The sequence below is a fragment of the Antennarius striatus genome, chromosome 12, assembly GCF_040054535.1.
Source record: "Antennarius striatus isolate MH-2024 chromosome 12, ASM4005453v1, whole genome shotgun sequence".
Classification (NCBI taxonomy): Eukaryota; Metazoa; Chordata; class Actinopteri; order Lophiiformes; family Antennariidae; genus Antennarius; species Antennarius striatus.
Window position 1 is genome coordinate 21,142,501 of NC_090787.1, and position 12,650 is coordinate 21,155,150.

Consider the following 12,650-nt stretch of genomic DNA (forward strand, 5'->3'; position numbering starts at 1 on the left):
ACACTTTAAACACCCCTCCTGATCTGCCCTAAGGCGAGGCAGTGACACCCACTGCTGCAGTGGAGCTGCTCCATACTTCACTAATGATGGTACGAGTACTAATATTCACTTTTAAAGTCATCTTTAGTGGTAATCTAAGTCATAGTAGAAGTAGTATATTTCTGTAGTAGTAGAAGTACTAACAAGGTAGGAGCAGTATTTGAATTCCCAGAAGTTCAAGTATTTCCAGCAGTACTAGCAGCAGGAGTATTAGCATTGCTATTAATAATCAGGATGTTGATTGGGCTGGCTGTGATGTTTGCTCGTTACCAGGGTAACCATCGTCATCAAGGTCTCCCAGATCAGCGATGGTCTCTCCAAAGCGGGCGGCGTAGGCATCGCTGCCCGTCAGCTGAAAGTCTGCTTCCAGCAGCTTCGACTGGTCCAGTTAGAGAGGAAACAGAGAAAACACACCCTCACACTGTGAGAAGGGCGAACAATCACACCAATCAGTCCATTTCACTCCTACAGTTGAAATTACGTTGTTTTTTTTATGAAATGACCCTGACCTATGAAAGTATGTCAGGTTATAATTTTGAATTCGGAGGTGTCGCGGGATGTTGCGGTCTGTGACTGCCCTGTTTTAAAAGATGGAGCGTTGGTCAAACATTTATGTTCTACTGCACAACAGGAACGTGTCAGTTTAACAACAGATATGACAACAGTTAGAGGAGGTTGTGTTATGTGTGTGTGTGTGTGTGTGTGTGTGTGTGTGTGTGTGTGTGTGTGTGTGTGTGTGTGTGTGTGTGTGTGTGTGTGTGTGTGTGTGTGTGTGTGCGTGCGTGTGTGTGTGTTTCTTAGCACACCTGCCCTTGGTTGATGTACACATGGACTCTTCCCTCTTCCCTCGTACTTCCTGTTGCCATAGGAGCCCCAACCAACAGATCCGATAAACCGTCAGAGTTCAGGTCCACGGCACACACACTGGAGCCGAAGTAAGAGCCCAGCTACACACACACACACACACACACACACACACACACACACACACACACACACACACACACACACACACACACACACACACACACACACACACACACACACACACACACACACACACACACACACACACAAAAACCCCATGAGTGCTTCATATTCCTTTGGTTTGAAAGGAGGATGCTGATGCTAATTAGCTTCTGACCTCTTTTCCAGACACTTCAGAGACGACCCTCAGCATGTTTTTATCTACGGTGAAGATGAAGGCCTGCACATCACAGACAATCACACAAAAACTTCAACATTGCAATGATATAACACTACACACAATATTAACAAAATATATCACACACACAAAGCTAACTACACACAATAGTGTGTGTGTGTGTGTGGGGGGGGTAACCCCGACCCTACCTTGCCCTTCTGGTTGTATTGTGGAGCTCCACCCACCACCTCCACAGTAGCAGGACTCAGAAAGTGGCCGGCTCCGACAGAGTAACCTGAACAACAGCAGGACACATTCAGATTAATTCAGGACGGAAACTAAATACTGCACATGTTTCAGGTACATGTACATCTGAGGATTTCCATTTTATACCAGCAATGAATGACTGCACAAATTTCCCTGTCGCGGTATGACAAAGGATTGAAAACATCATGTGGTTGAACTGATACCAGAGACTTATCCCTTAGTTTTATTTAAATTAATTAAAAAATAAAGAGAAAGATGAACCAAAATCTAATTTTGAGCAACACTTTTAGATGATTTAGATGAGTATTTTTTTAACAGGACAATTTTTTTTAAAAACGTATTTATTTTTAATTTTCATCTTTCTATGGCTACGCAGTACAAATGATTGATTTACTTCTTCATACTTCAGCAAGTATTTTGTAATGAGTATTTTTTGAGAATAAGGGGGTAGGAATTTAACAAGTTTACATTTCTTCCTACTCCTGTTCAGATAGAGCTCTCACCATTCTGGTGTATTTGTTATTGATTGTTATTGTTATTTTGTTTTGTTTTGTTATTTGAAATGAATTCATTCATTCATTCGTTCATTCATTCATTCATTCATTCATTCATTCATTCATTCATTCGTTCATTCGTTCATTCATTCATTCATTCATTCGTTCATTCATTCATTCATTCATTCATTCATTCATTCATTCATATGTTTACTGTTGATACTTCACTATAAGTATTCCAGAGTCTGGGTCCTGCCTGGAGTTTCTTCCTCAATGAGGGAGTTTTTCCCCACCACCGTTGCTTATGCTGCTCTGGAGGACATTGTTGGCTTTCTATCTGTAAAGCGCTTTGAAATGTCTTCACATGTGATTAAGCGTTATATAAATAAAAGTTGACTGATTGATTGATTGATTGATTTTACTCGCAACAAGCTAGCTAGTGTTTTCTGTGATGGGGGGTCACCATGCATGCAGCATGACACAGACAAGTGTGTGTGTGTGTGTGTGTGTGTGTGTGTGTGTGTGTGTGTGTGTGTGTGTGTGTGTGTGTGTGTGTGTGTGTGTGTGTGTGTGTGTGTGTGCTGTGTGTATCTGATCCACAACTCAACAGTGTTGAGGTGAAAAACACGAGTTGTTAGATGGAAACTTGTGAAGGAGGAACTTCACACCTTCATGTTCACCATCCGGTGTGTGCACTCAAGAAAAATGCACACACACACACACACACACACACACACACACACACACACACACACACACACACACACACACACTCACACTCACACACACACATAAATACATGTGTAAAGGTTTAATGCAAAATATCAGTTTCTGAGTTAAATGGCTGCCCTCAGGTTTCTTGAAGCGATACAGAAATAGCAACAACAAAAAAGGAAAATAATTCCTCATACCATCTTTATCTGGATCTACTCCAGAATTCAATGGCTCATTTCTTAAAAACAGCCAGTTTCATAGTAACCCTTTAAGTATCAGCATAAAAAACAAAAAAAATACAAAACCTTCTCTTCAAGGGTTAAAAAACCCCGATCCAGACTCAATACAATCATGTTTATATTTCACAATTTAATGTTTTCTTCCTCGCCGAGCCATCCACAGAGTTTCAGAATACCTCCTGAGCAGAGGCAACTAGTGAGGACCCCATTGCCAAGAATTTCTACTGTTATTAATTATTTGTCAAAGCTTTCCAACAATACTGCTTTATGTTGTCCAATCAAAGGAGTCCTTGGAGAGATGATGTCACAACCATGCTTCATCAGGATTGGTTGAAGATGTAGTCAAAAGCTGCTGACTAAATGACTTCTGATGCAACTGTGTGTTACATAGAAGAGTTCTTTCACAACCTGTCACCAGGCAGGGCTTAATGAAGACAGCAGCGTATAAAAATGCTTACCCCTGTCATCACACAGGAAACATTCATCTGCACAGCTGTGGGCTCGGTGAGAATCACACACTGCAGTACCCACAACCACATAAAGAATCCCTGTACTGACATGACTGAACGGACTACAGAGACACGTCTGTGGTCACGTCTATTCATGACCTTCAGTCCACCGACTGATCGCGGTACAGAATGAAACACACCTGCGCCGACATTCTCTGAAAGGAGAGGGATGACTGAAAACCATCCTGTGTGGATCAGGGGTCAGACATGTTAACTTTTTCAACTAAAAGTTCATAACACACCTGTCTTACACTAATATGGTGCAATTCAGCTGTGCTTAAGTACAAACAAGGCAGTCAGAGACTGCAACATCCCCCGACACCCCTGAATTCAAAATTTTACCCTGACCTGCAACGTGGAAAAGGCAGCTGAAGACAAGATGTTGTTTTCTGTATTTTATGTCTGAACGCTACAAATATTGCAATTTTAAAATCACTAGTTAATTGTTCTAACCACATAATATCATGTTACTGTGCAATAAGTAAAAATAAAAACATATAATATCATATTGTTAGCCCGATAAAACCCCCGTGATTCACAAAGTGGAAGAAGCAGCTGAAGATGAGATGGAATTGTTTTATCTGTACTATAATAAAAAATCAAATTGTTTGTAAGATTAAAATAGATTTGTGTTAACCAAATATAACTGAAGGTCCATTCATAATTCAAGTTCATCACAGAACTATGAATGGTGATCTCAATTCAACTTGAATTCGTTGAACCAATTAACAGCTAAGGCTGAGGTTTACCTGCGCCGCTCTCAGCAGGATTACATTACAAGTACCGGTACGGTCTCAGGTGTGTCGGTTACCAAGGTAGCTTCCAAAGCTGACAGCACCGTTGTCTTCATCCAGGTACACTGACATCCCTCCACTGGATGTGTTGAAGACCAGAACCGAACCCGTCCAGTAAGACGTACCCGGCGCTCCCATGATGATCAGATCCTGAGAGAGATGACCAGAGGTCAGGGTTCGTGTGACACCACATCCAGTCCCTGGACTCGGTGTCCAAGGACTCGGGACTAAGACAGCAGTGATGGATCGCAGCCCGCCTGGAAGCAACAAACAGGATTTTAAAGCCGCCTGTTGCCTCTGTGTCACTGACCTCCGTTAGGAAGTTGGAAATCCCAGCCTGACACGACCCATAATCCTCCCCAAACTTCCTCTGGTGGTCTGCAGACACACACACACACACACACACACACTGACACGCTGAGGGTGGAGGGGAACCCACAAACAAGTTCAAACACAGTCGGTTTTGCTCCAGCAGCAAAAGAGCAGAACAGGTTCGTACCTCTGTAGCATGGGATGATGGGTTGGGCGTGTCTCAGGTCGTTACCATAGCGATAACAGACTCCATTAGGCAGCTTGTGGTTCTGACTGTCCTTCTTTGAGTAGAAGACGTTCTTCCAGCGGTGAGCACACGCCTGAAAACACACACACAAGCACAAACACACAAACACACACACACACGCACGCACACACACACACACACGCATGCACGCAAACACACACACACACACACACACACGCAGCATGTAACACAAAAACAGCATGTGACACGGCCTCATTAAAGACAATAACACAAGTTAGGAGCAGTGCTGTGATTCCCATGACCCGCGTCACAGAGAGAGATTCTGACAGAGTGTAGAACATTATCAGGCCTGTTGTGTTTTCATTTCAGTTTCAAACTGAATTCTTCTTGATGACAAGAGATGATCCAGTAAGTAGAAGCTAGTATCTCAGTCAAGTTTCATGACATTTGTATTTGTAATAAACAGAGACGACAGTAATGAAGGCTTCTGATTCTTATCTTATCTTACTTACTTGAGGAGGACCCAGTCCACAACTTATTCATAATTATTTCAACTTTGAAAATTAGAGGAAAACTATTTTTCTGAAAAGTTTCTGTCTAATGTCTAAAAGTTGGCCCAGTATTTAATGTGTGTTTGTTTGTATTAGTCTGTGTTTGTGTGTATTTGTGTGTGCTTGTGTGTATTTATGTGTGTGTGTGTGTGTGTGTGTGTGTGTGTGTGTGTGTGTGTGTGTGTGTGTGTGTGTGTGTGTGTGTGTGTGTGTGCGTGTGCGTGTGCGTGTGTGTGTGTGTATGTGTGTGTTAAAATGAGAGTGTGTGTTACCAGGATGTGTCCTCCGTTGTCTCCTGGTTGTCTGGAAAGACTGACCCCCAGCCACTGGTGATTACTGTCTGCTTCACACGTCTTCCCACAGCTCATCACGTCTACACACAGACACACACACGGAGCCATCAGAGGAAATTCAGTGTTGTTCTACAAATAATTAACACAGCTGATCAGCCGACAGCATCCACATATTAAAACAAGGCAGTCAGAGACTGCAGCATCCTGCGACACCCCTGAATTCAAAACTTTACCCTGACCTACTTTCATAATGGTTGCAGTAATGAATTTTATTTTGTACTATCGAGTATTTGTCTTTTCACCAAAGGTGAAGGTCATCGTCACATTTTTGTGCCTCTGGCTACTGAAAATGTTGCTTTTTGTTTATATCTCATCAGCTTTCAGAGATGTGTACTTAAAAAGGTATAAAAGTGAAAATGTGACCTTGACCTAGTTTTTCAAGGTCAAGGTTGTGTTCTAATTTTCATCCCTTTGCTTCCCTGAATATAACACCGTTTGATTCGTATTTCTATCTTATCTGGTTCCTGAGATATGTGCAAAAAAAGGTACAAAAGTTGAAATGTGACCTTGACCTAGTTTTCCCAAGGTCAAGGTCATCATCTCATTTTTAACCCCTTTGCTGCCTGAGTAATGTGGTTTTTCTTTCATCTTTCTATCTGCAACGGTTGTGAAGATATTTGGTGGACGCGCCAAGCAGGAGCGTGTGTGTGTGTGCATGTGTGTGTGTGTGTGTGTGCATGTGTGTGTGTGAGTGTATGTGTGTGTGTGTGTGTGTATGCGTGCGTGTGTGCGTGCATGTGTGCGTGTGTGCATGTGTGTGTGTGTGTATATGCGTGCGTGTGTGTGTGCATGCGTGCATGTGTATGTGTGTGTGTGTGTGTGTGTGTGTGTGTGTGTGTGTGTGTGTGTGTGTGTGTGTGTGTGTGTGTGTGTGTGTGTGTGTGTGTGTGTGTGTGTGTTACAGGGCCTGTACTACAGTGCTATTAATTTCCCTTTGGGGATTATTCCAGTATATAAAATAGAAAAATAAAAAATAAAAAAAATAATGGAAGCTAACGAGATAAATGGAAGCCAATGCTTACTTGCTATTTTAGCTGTAAAAACAATAGAATAAAGTTCAAGTGTTTCTAAAACAAAATTCTACAACAATACATGTTAACAATTAATCTATTTACGTCTGAAATGTGCAAAAGGTTGGGGGGGTTTTTTTTGAGGATATTGCAAAATCCTCAAAAACTCACAAACAAACACAATAAATATATGTAGCTTCGTTAATGTTTAAACACAGGATCTGAACAGGGGTTCCAATTAAAATACTGATGAAGCTGCCTTCTCGATGGACCGTCCCTCCCATGCTGCTGCTCATCTTTAGCTCTACTTTATACAATCTGTGTAACAAAGTTTGTGTGAAGAACAAGTGACGCACCAGAATGCATGTGGTGGCAGCGGCGGTGTTCAGCGGTAATGTCACAGCGGTAAACCGCCCCAGGAGAATGAACCAGGGGGTGGGAGGAAGAGTTCGCTACCGGAGCTCCAACCACCAACCTGCAAGAGGGAGAGAGGGTGAGACAGAGAGAGAGGGAGAGGGAGAGAGAGATGTTGAGATTTTTAACATTTTAATTTTCACGTTTATTCATAAAAGTCAAATTACAAAATAGTCACATTGACACAAAATCCAAAAGAGATTCACGTAAAGAGGATTTTCAATAGTACTGTGCAGTCCTGAACAAAGAAACATGTAAACTTTATATATATATATATATATATATATATATATATATATATATATATATATATATATATAAAGTATGTATGTGTGTATATATATATATATATATATATATATATATATATATATATATATATATATATATATATATATATATATATATAAATGTCCCTCTCACCCTTGTGGGGTGGTATCTGTGTGTCATCCTCCAGCTCGGGTCCTCTACCAGAGGCCTGGGAGTCTGAGGGTTCTGTCAGTATCTTAGCTGTTCCTAGGACTGCGCTCCTCTGGACTGAGGCTTCAGATGTTGTTCCAGGAATCTGCTGGAGCCACTCTTCCAGTTTGGGGGTCACTGCCCCAAGTGCTCCTACTACCACGGGGACCACATTAACCTTAACCTTCCACATCTGTTCCAGCTGTTCTTTCAACCCTTGATATTTCTCAGTCTTTTCATGTTCCTTCTTCCTGATGTTGGCATCAGCTGGAATCTCCACATCTATCACCACTGCTCTCTTCTGCTCTTTGTCCATCACCACTATGTCCGGTTTGTTAGCCAGAAGCTGTTTGTTGGTCTGGAAGCTGAAGTCCCACAGGATCTTAGCCTTGCCGTTCTCAACCACCTTCGGTGGTATGTCCCATTGGGATTTGGGTACTTCTAGTCCATACCGGGTACAGATGTTCCTGTACACTATCACAGCTACTTGGTTGTGCCTTTCCATGTATGCTGAGCTGGCGAGCATCTTACACCCTGCTACCACATGCTGGACTGACTCTGGGGCTTCTTTACATAGCCTGCACCTTGGGTCAGATCTACTGTGGTAGATATTGGCCTCTATTGCCCTTGTACTTAGGGCCTGTTCTTGTGCTGCCATGATCAGTGCCTCTGTGCTGTCTGTCAGTCCAGCTTTATTCAGCCATTGGTAGGTCTTCTTGATATCAGCCACTTCCTCTATCTGACGGCGGTACATGCCGTGTAGGGGCTTGTCCCACCATGTCGTCTCCTCCTCCTCCTCCTCCTCTTCCTCCTCAGGTTTCTGCTGTCTAAGGCATTCACTGAGCAGTTCATCTGTTGGGGCCATCTTCCTGATGTACTCTTGGATTTTGATGTCTCATCCTGGACAGTAGCCCTGATGCTCACTAGTCCTCGGCCTCCCTCTTTCCGCTACTGTACAGCCTCAGGGTGCTGGACTTGGGGTGAAACCCTCAATGCATGGTGAGGAGCTTTCTAGTCTTAAGATGTGTTGCTTCTATCTCCTCCTTTGGCCAGCTTATTATCCCAGCGGGGTATCTGATGACCGGCAGTGCATACATGTTGATGGCTCGGACCTTGTTCTTACCATTCAGTGAGTCGATTCCTTGCTCATTCATGGCGTACAGCTTGATGTCATCCATGTAGAGGAGATGGCTGATTGTTGTCCCACTTCGGAATTGGTATCCGTAGCCACTCTTTGTGATGATGTGACTGAGGGGGTTCAGGCCTATGCAGAACAGCAGTGGTGATAGTGCATCCCCTTGGTATATGCCACACTTGATGTTAACTTGGGCAATGGGCTTGGAGTTAGTCTCCAGGGTTGTCTTCCACTTCCCCATTGAGTTCTTGATGAAGGCTCTTAGTGTCCTGTTGATCTTATACAGTTCCAGACATTCCAGTATCCACGTGTGTGGCATTGAGTCGTAGGCTTTCTGGTAGTCAATCCAGGCGGTGCACAAGTTGGTCTGCCTATTCTTACAGTCTCTGTGTACTGCTCTGTCCACCAGTAGCTGGTGCTTGGCTCCCCTGGTGTTACTACCAACTCCTTTCTGTGTCCCACTCATGTATTGATCCATGTGCCTACTCATCTTAGCTGCCATGATGCCTGACAGGAGCTTCCATGTTGTACTGAGACAGGTTATTGGCCGGTAGTTGGATGGGGTAGATTCCTTCTGTGGGTCTTTCATGATCAGGACTGTCCAGTATATATATATATATATATATATATATATATATATATATATATATATATATATATATATATATATATATATATATATATATATATATATATATATATAGTGAGATATATATATATATATATATATATATATATATATATATATATATATATATATATATATATAGTGGTTTGATCCCCGAAGGGAAATTAAGATTTTAACATTTATCAAACTAAACAATTTTTTTTTCTAAAAAAAGCATACTAAATTAACAAAATAAACAATTATCCATTCTTCACAACCATCTCTTCTACAATCATGCATTTTTACTTTTTTCCTTACTTTTTATATCTTTTTTTTTTTATCTATAAAACTCTTTGTCTGTAAAAACTGGTTCGCTACTTCTTGTTTTACTTTTCATATAAAAGCTGACGCTATCCAGAAACATGTTGAGGTAAAAAATTATTCTACTTTTGCCCTCAATCTTTTGTGTCTTGCAGAATTCTTAAAAAATATTTTGCGAATCATATTTTTCTGTTACAGCCTCTTGAGAGAGACAGACAGAGAGGATCTGACTATTTTTGACTCCTCAGTGCCTGAATGGTGTCTCTGTGTGAAGCTTGAATGAACTTCTCTCAGTGACAATAAATGGCTAATTAGCATGTGCCATACACACACACACACACACACACGCACACACGCACACACACGCACACACACGCACACACGCACACACACATGCATACACAAGAAAAAGATCAAACATCTAACAACTAAAAATACGTTTTTCCCATAAATCCATTTCACCAGCAGACTGACAGGAGATCAATGACTGATCAGATTGGTTGAGTATCAGGTGAACAGAACATTTGCAGCAGGTGAGGATTACATAGAAGCACAATACATAAGCAGAGTATAAATAACAGATCAGTCTAATTTATACAGAACGGATGCAGACCAGTTGTGAGCTCCATGGCGATGCAACAGGACCGAGTATCCAAACATGGCGGATGGGGGGCCAGTGAACTCCAGACTGTCGTCCTGATCCAAATTGTACCCTGTTGCTGGATGGACCAGGACCAGGACCTGCATCAGGACCAGACTGAAGCTGCCCACTAAAGGAGGCATGATGGAGCACACACTGCAGAACACAAAGACACCAGAAGCATCGTCAGCGTCCATCGCTACAAAGTCACATGACCACTTGAAATTCTAGTTTTCATTTCAAGAACGATCAGGAACGATTCTTAGATATCGGTCCTACTGCAGGGTGTTAGGAGGTTACTACATATTCAGATTGAAAAATCACAAGCGGCCAAACCTCAACATATTCCATTGTTGCTCATCAGTTGATCCATCATTGACGTGCGGTGAGGCTCATGCTGGTGGAGCACCGATTTCATCATAATTAGATTTACAAAAACATGAACCTACAATTTAGCTTATTCACCATTTAATTAGCAACAGGTCATTTTTAAAGTGTCATAGGAGAATTATTCACACGTACAAACTAACACACAATTAGCATGTTAGATGAAAAAAACTTTGTGTTGTTTCCTACATGTTTGTTTGTACACGTTACGTTTACTTATAAATGAAGTCCATGAGCCGCTCCTTCTGAACAAAAGCATCGAAAAAAATTTGAGTTGAGATGTGTAATCCTCCATTTTTATAGTACGGCAAGGCGAGCAGAAAAAAAAATGAATGGCTGTACTTGACTCACTGATAGATTATAGTTTACTGTCATTTCTTCTATCCCTGGGATCACCAGCACCCCCTACCATGAGGCAGGAGAACTGCGTGCCTCACTTGGTGCCTTTTCCCAGCGGTTTCAGGACCGCTCAATTCCAGAAAGACGTTACACACATGGAGTTGTTGATAGAAACACCCTGTACATTATATACATTAGCTCAATTATGGGAGTTTAGTTCATAGATCAAACGTGTTTGAACATTTTAACAGCGACATACAGAGAGTTAGCATTACGGTCTCACTGTTTAGCTACCAGCACAGCTAGTGGAGTCATTGATCAATCCATGATCAATCCATTGATCAATCCATGGTGAGGCTCGGCTGGCTGATGTCTCACCGCAGGTCTCTGATCAGTATTTCACCGGTAATGTGAAAATTAAGCAATTTTGAGTAAAAATAACCTAAAATTGGTGACGCTGAACGGAAAATAACTATATAATACACGTCACTGGAAAAATATAACCTTTTAATTTATTTCTTCCATTTTTCTGCCTCCCCTGACCGCACGTCACCGATTTATAATTGGCTTTTTTTCCCCCCCATGATATTGGTAAAATGTTTTAAAGAGCTCGGTCTCTCAAAGCTGAACTTCATTGAGATGCGAATCATTCCAGGACTCAAACCAGCTTCATGTTGTCCCTGACTCAACCCCTCATCACAGAAGGTCCACTAAGCTGAAATGAACACGTGTGGGTGACCAGATGACCTCCTCCAACTGTCATTAACTACCCTAATGATTTAAGTAATAGTCATGTTCTTATTGTCAGTTTAAATGAGACTGAAATCAGTAAAGGCTGAAATGAAACCCAACAATTTCTCAGTTGTTTTGGATGTTTAGATATCTGGACGGTTCTTTAAAGAATAAAATCAAATAGTACAGATAATCAAGCAAAAGACATCAGTCCGACACACAGCCTGGATCTAAACTACAGAAATACTTATGAACCCTGTCTGGAAACCTGTCCTCATGTTCACTGTGATCAGTTTTCTGTTAATCTGATGATAATCTGATTATAATCGTTAGGTTCTATTTAAAGTGGGTTCTGTACCGGTCAGACCGCTGATGTCCCCCCGGTACCGACAGGTATTGAAGCTCCTGAAGGGCCCCCGGGTTGTCCCAAACGCCTCCGCGTGGAACCTCCTGTTGCTCCTCCGTCCGGTGCGTAACCGGCTCTCCGGTGCGTAAACGGCTCTCCGGTGCGTAAACGGCTCTCCGGTGCGTCCGAGGAAGCCCACGAGGAGCGGGGATGACGGACAGGAAAGGAAACTGAAAAACACCTGATGGAATGAAACCGAAAAGGAAAATCACCTCAAACTAAAGCTCATCTGAGTTTGACAAGAACTCAATGGAGCTGAGAGCGGAGCGCGGAGACCCTCCCTCACCGTGCGCGCCAGCGCGAGTGCGCGCGTCCGTGTGTTTCCTCTCCACCCCCGCTATGTCCGCCAAGACGTGTGTGTGTGTGTGTGTGTGTGTGTGTGTGTGTGTGTGTGTGTGTGTGTGTGTGTGTGTGTGTGTGTGTGTGTGTGTGTGTGTGTGTGTGTGTGTGTGTGTGTGTGTGTGTGTGTGTGTGTGTGTGTGCGCGCTCGGGGTGTTTCCTTTTCAGTTCGGATCTCACCACAGTGTGAATGGAGTCAGTGGGGCTGTAATCTTGTTTCTGAGTCTGAGGGTGAAA

The 12,650-nt window shown here is 42.4% G+C and overlaps 1 protein-coding gene across 2 annotated transcripts in view; it reads right to left on the minus strand.

Moving 5' to 3' along the window:
* The window catches only part of itga4 (integrin alpha 4), a 30,062-nt gene extending 17,728 nt beyond the window's left edge, over window positions 1-12,334 (minus strand). Inside the window, exons 1-11 of one of the 2 annotated variants that reach the window (XM_068328583.1) lie at window positions 12,027-12,333; window positions 10,184-10,366; window positions 6,991-7,109; window positions 5,544-5,644; window positions 4,700-4,832; window positions 4,511-4,578; window positions 4,218-4,350; window positions 1,393-1,478; window positions 1,184-1,246; window positions 846-986; window positions 310-418 (exon numbers count right to left, since the gene is read on the minus strand). In XM_068328583.1, the coding sequence (XP_068184684.1) occupies window positions 310-418; window positions 846-986; window positions 1,184-1,246; window positions 1,393-1,478; window positions 4,218-4,350; window positions 4,511-4,578; window positions 4,700-4,832; window positions 5,544-5,644; window positions 6,991-7,109; window positions 10,184-10,353 (1,123 nt within the window). In that variant the 5' untranslated portion in view covers window positions 10,354-10,366; window positions 12,027-12,333. Of the gene's footprint in view, window positions 1-309; window positions 419-845; window positions 987-1,183; window positions 1,247-1,392; window positions 1,479-4,217; window positions 4,458-4,510; window positions 4,579-4,699; window positions 4,833-5,543; window positions 5,645-6,990; window positions 7,110-10,183; window positions 10,367-12,026 lie in introns of both variants that reach the window. The other variant, XM_068328582.1, reaches the window with a different exon arrangement.
* Between the last annotated feature and the right edge of the window lie 316 nt (window positions 12,335-12,650).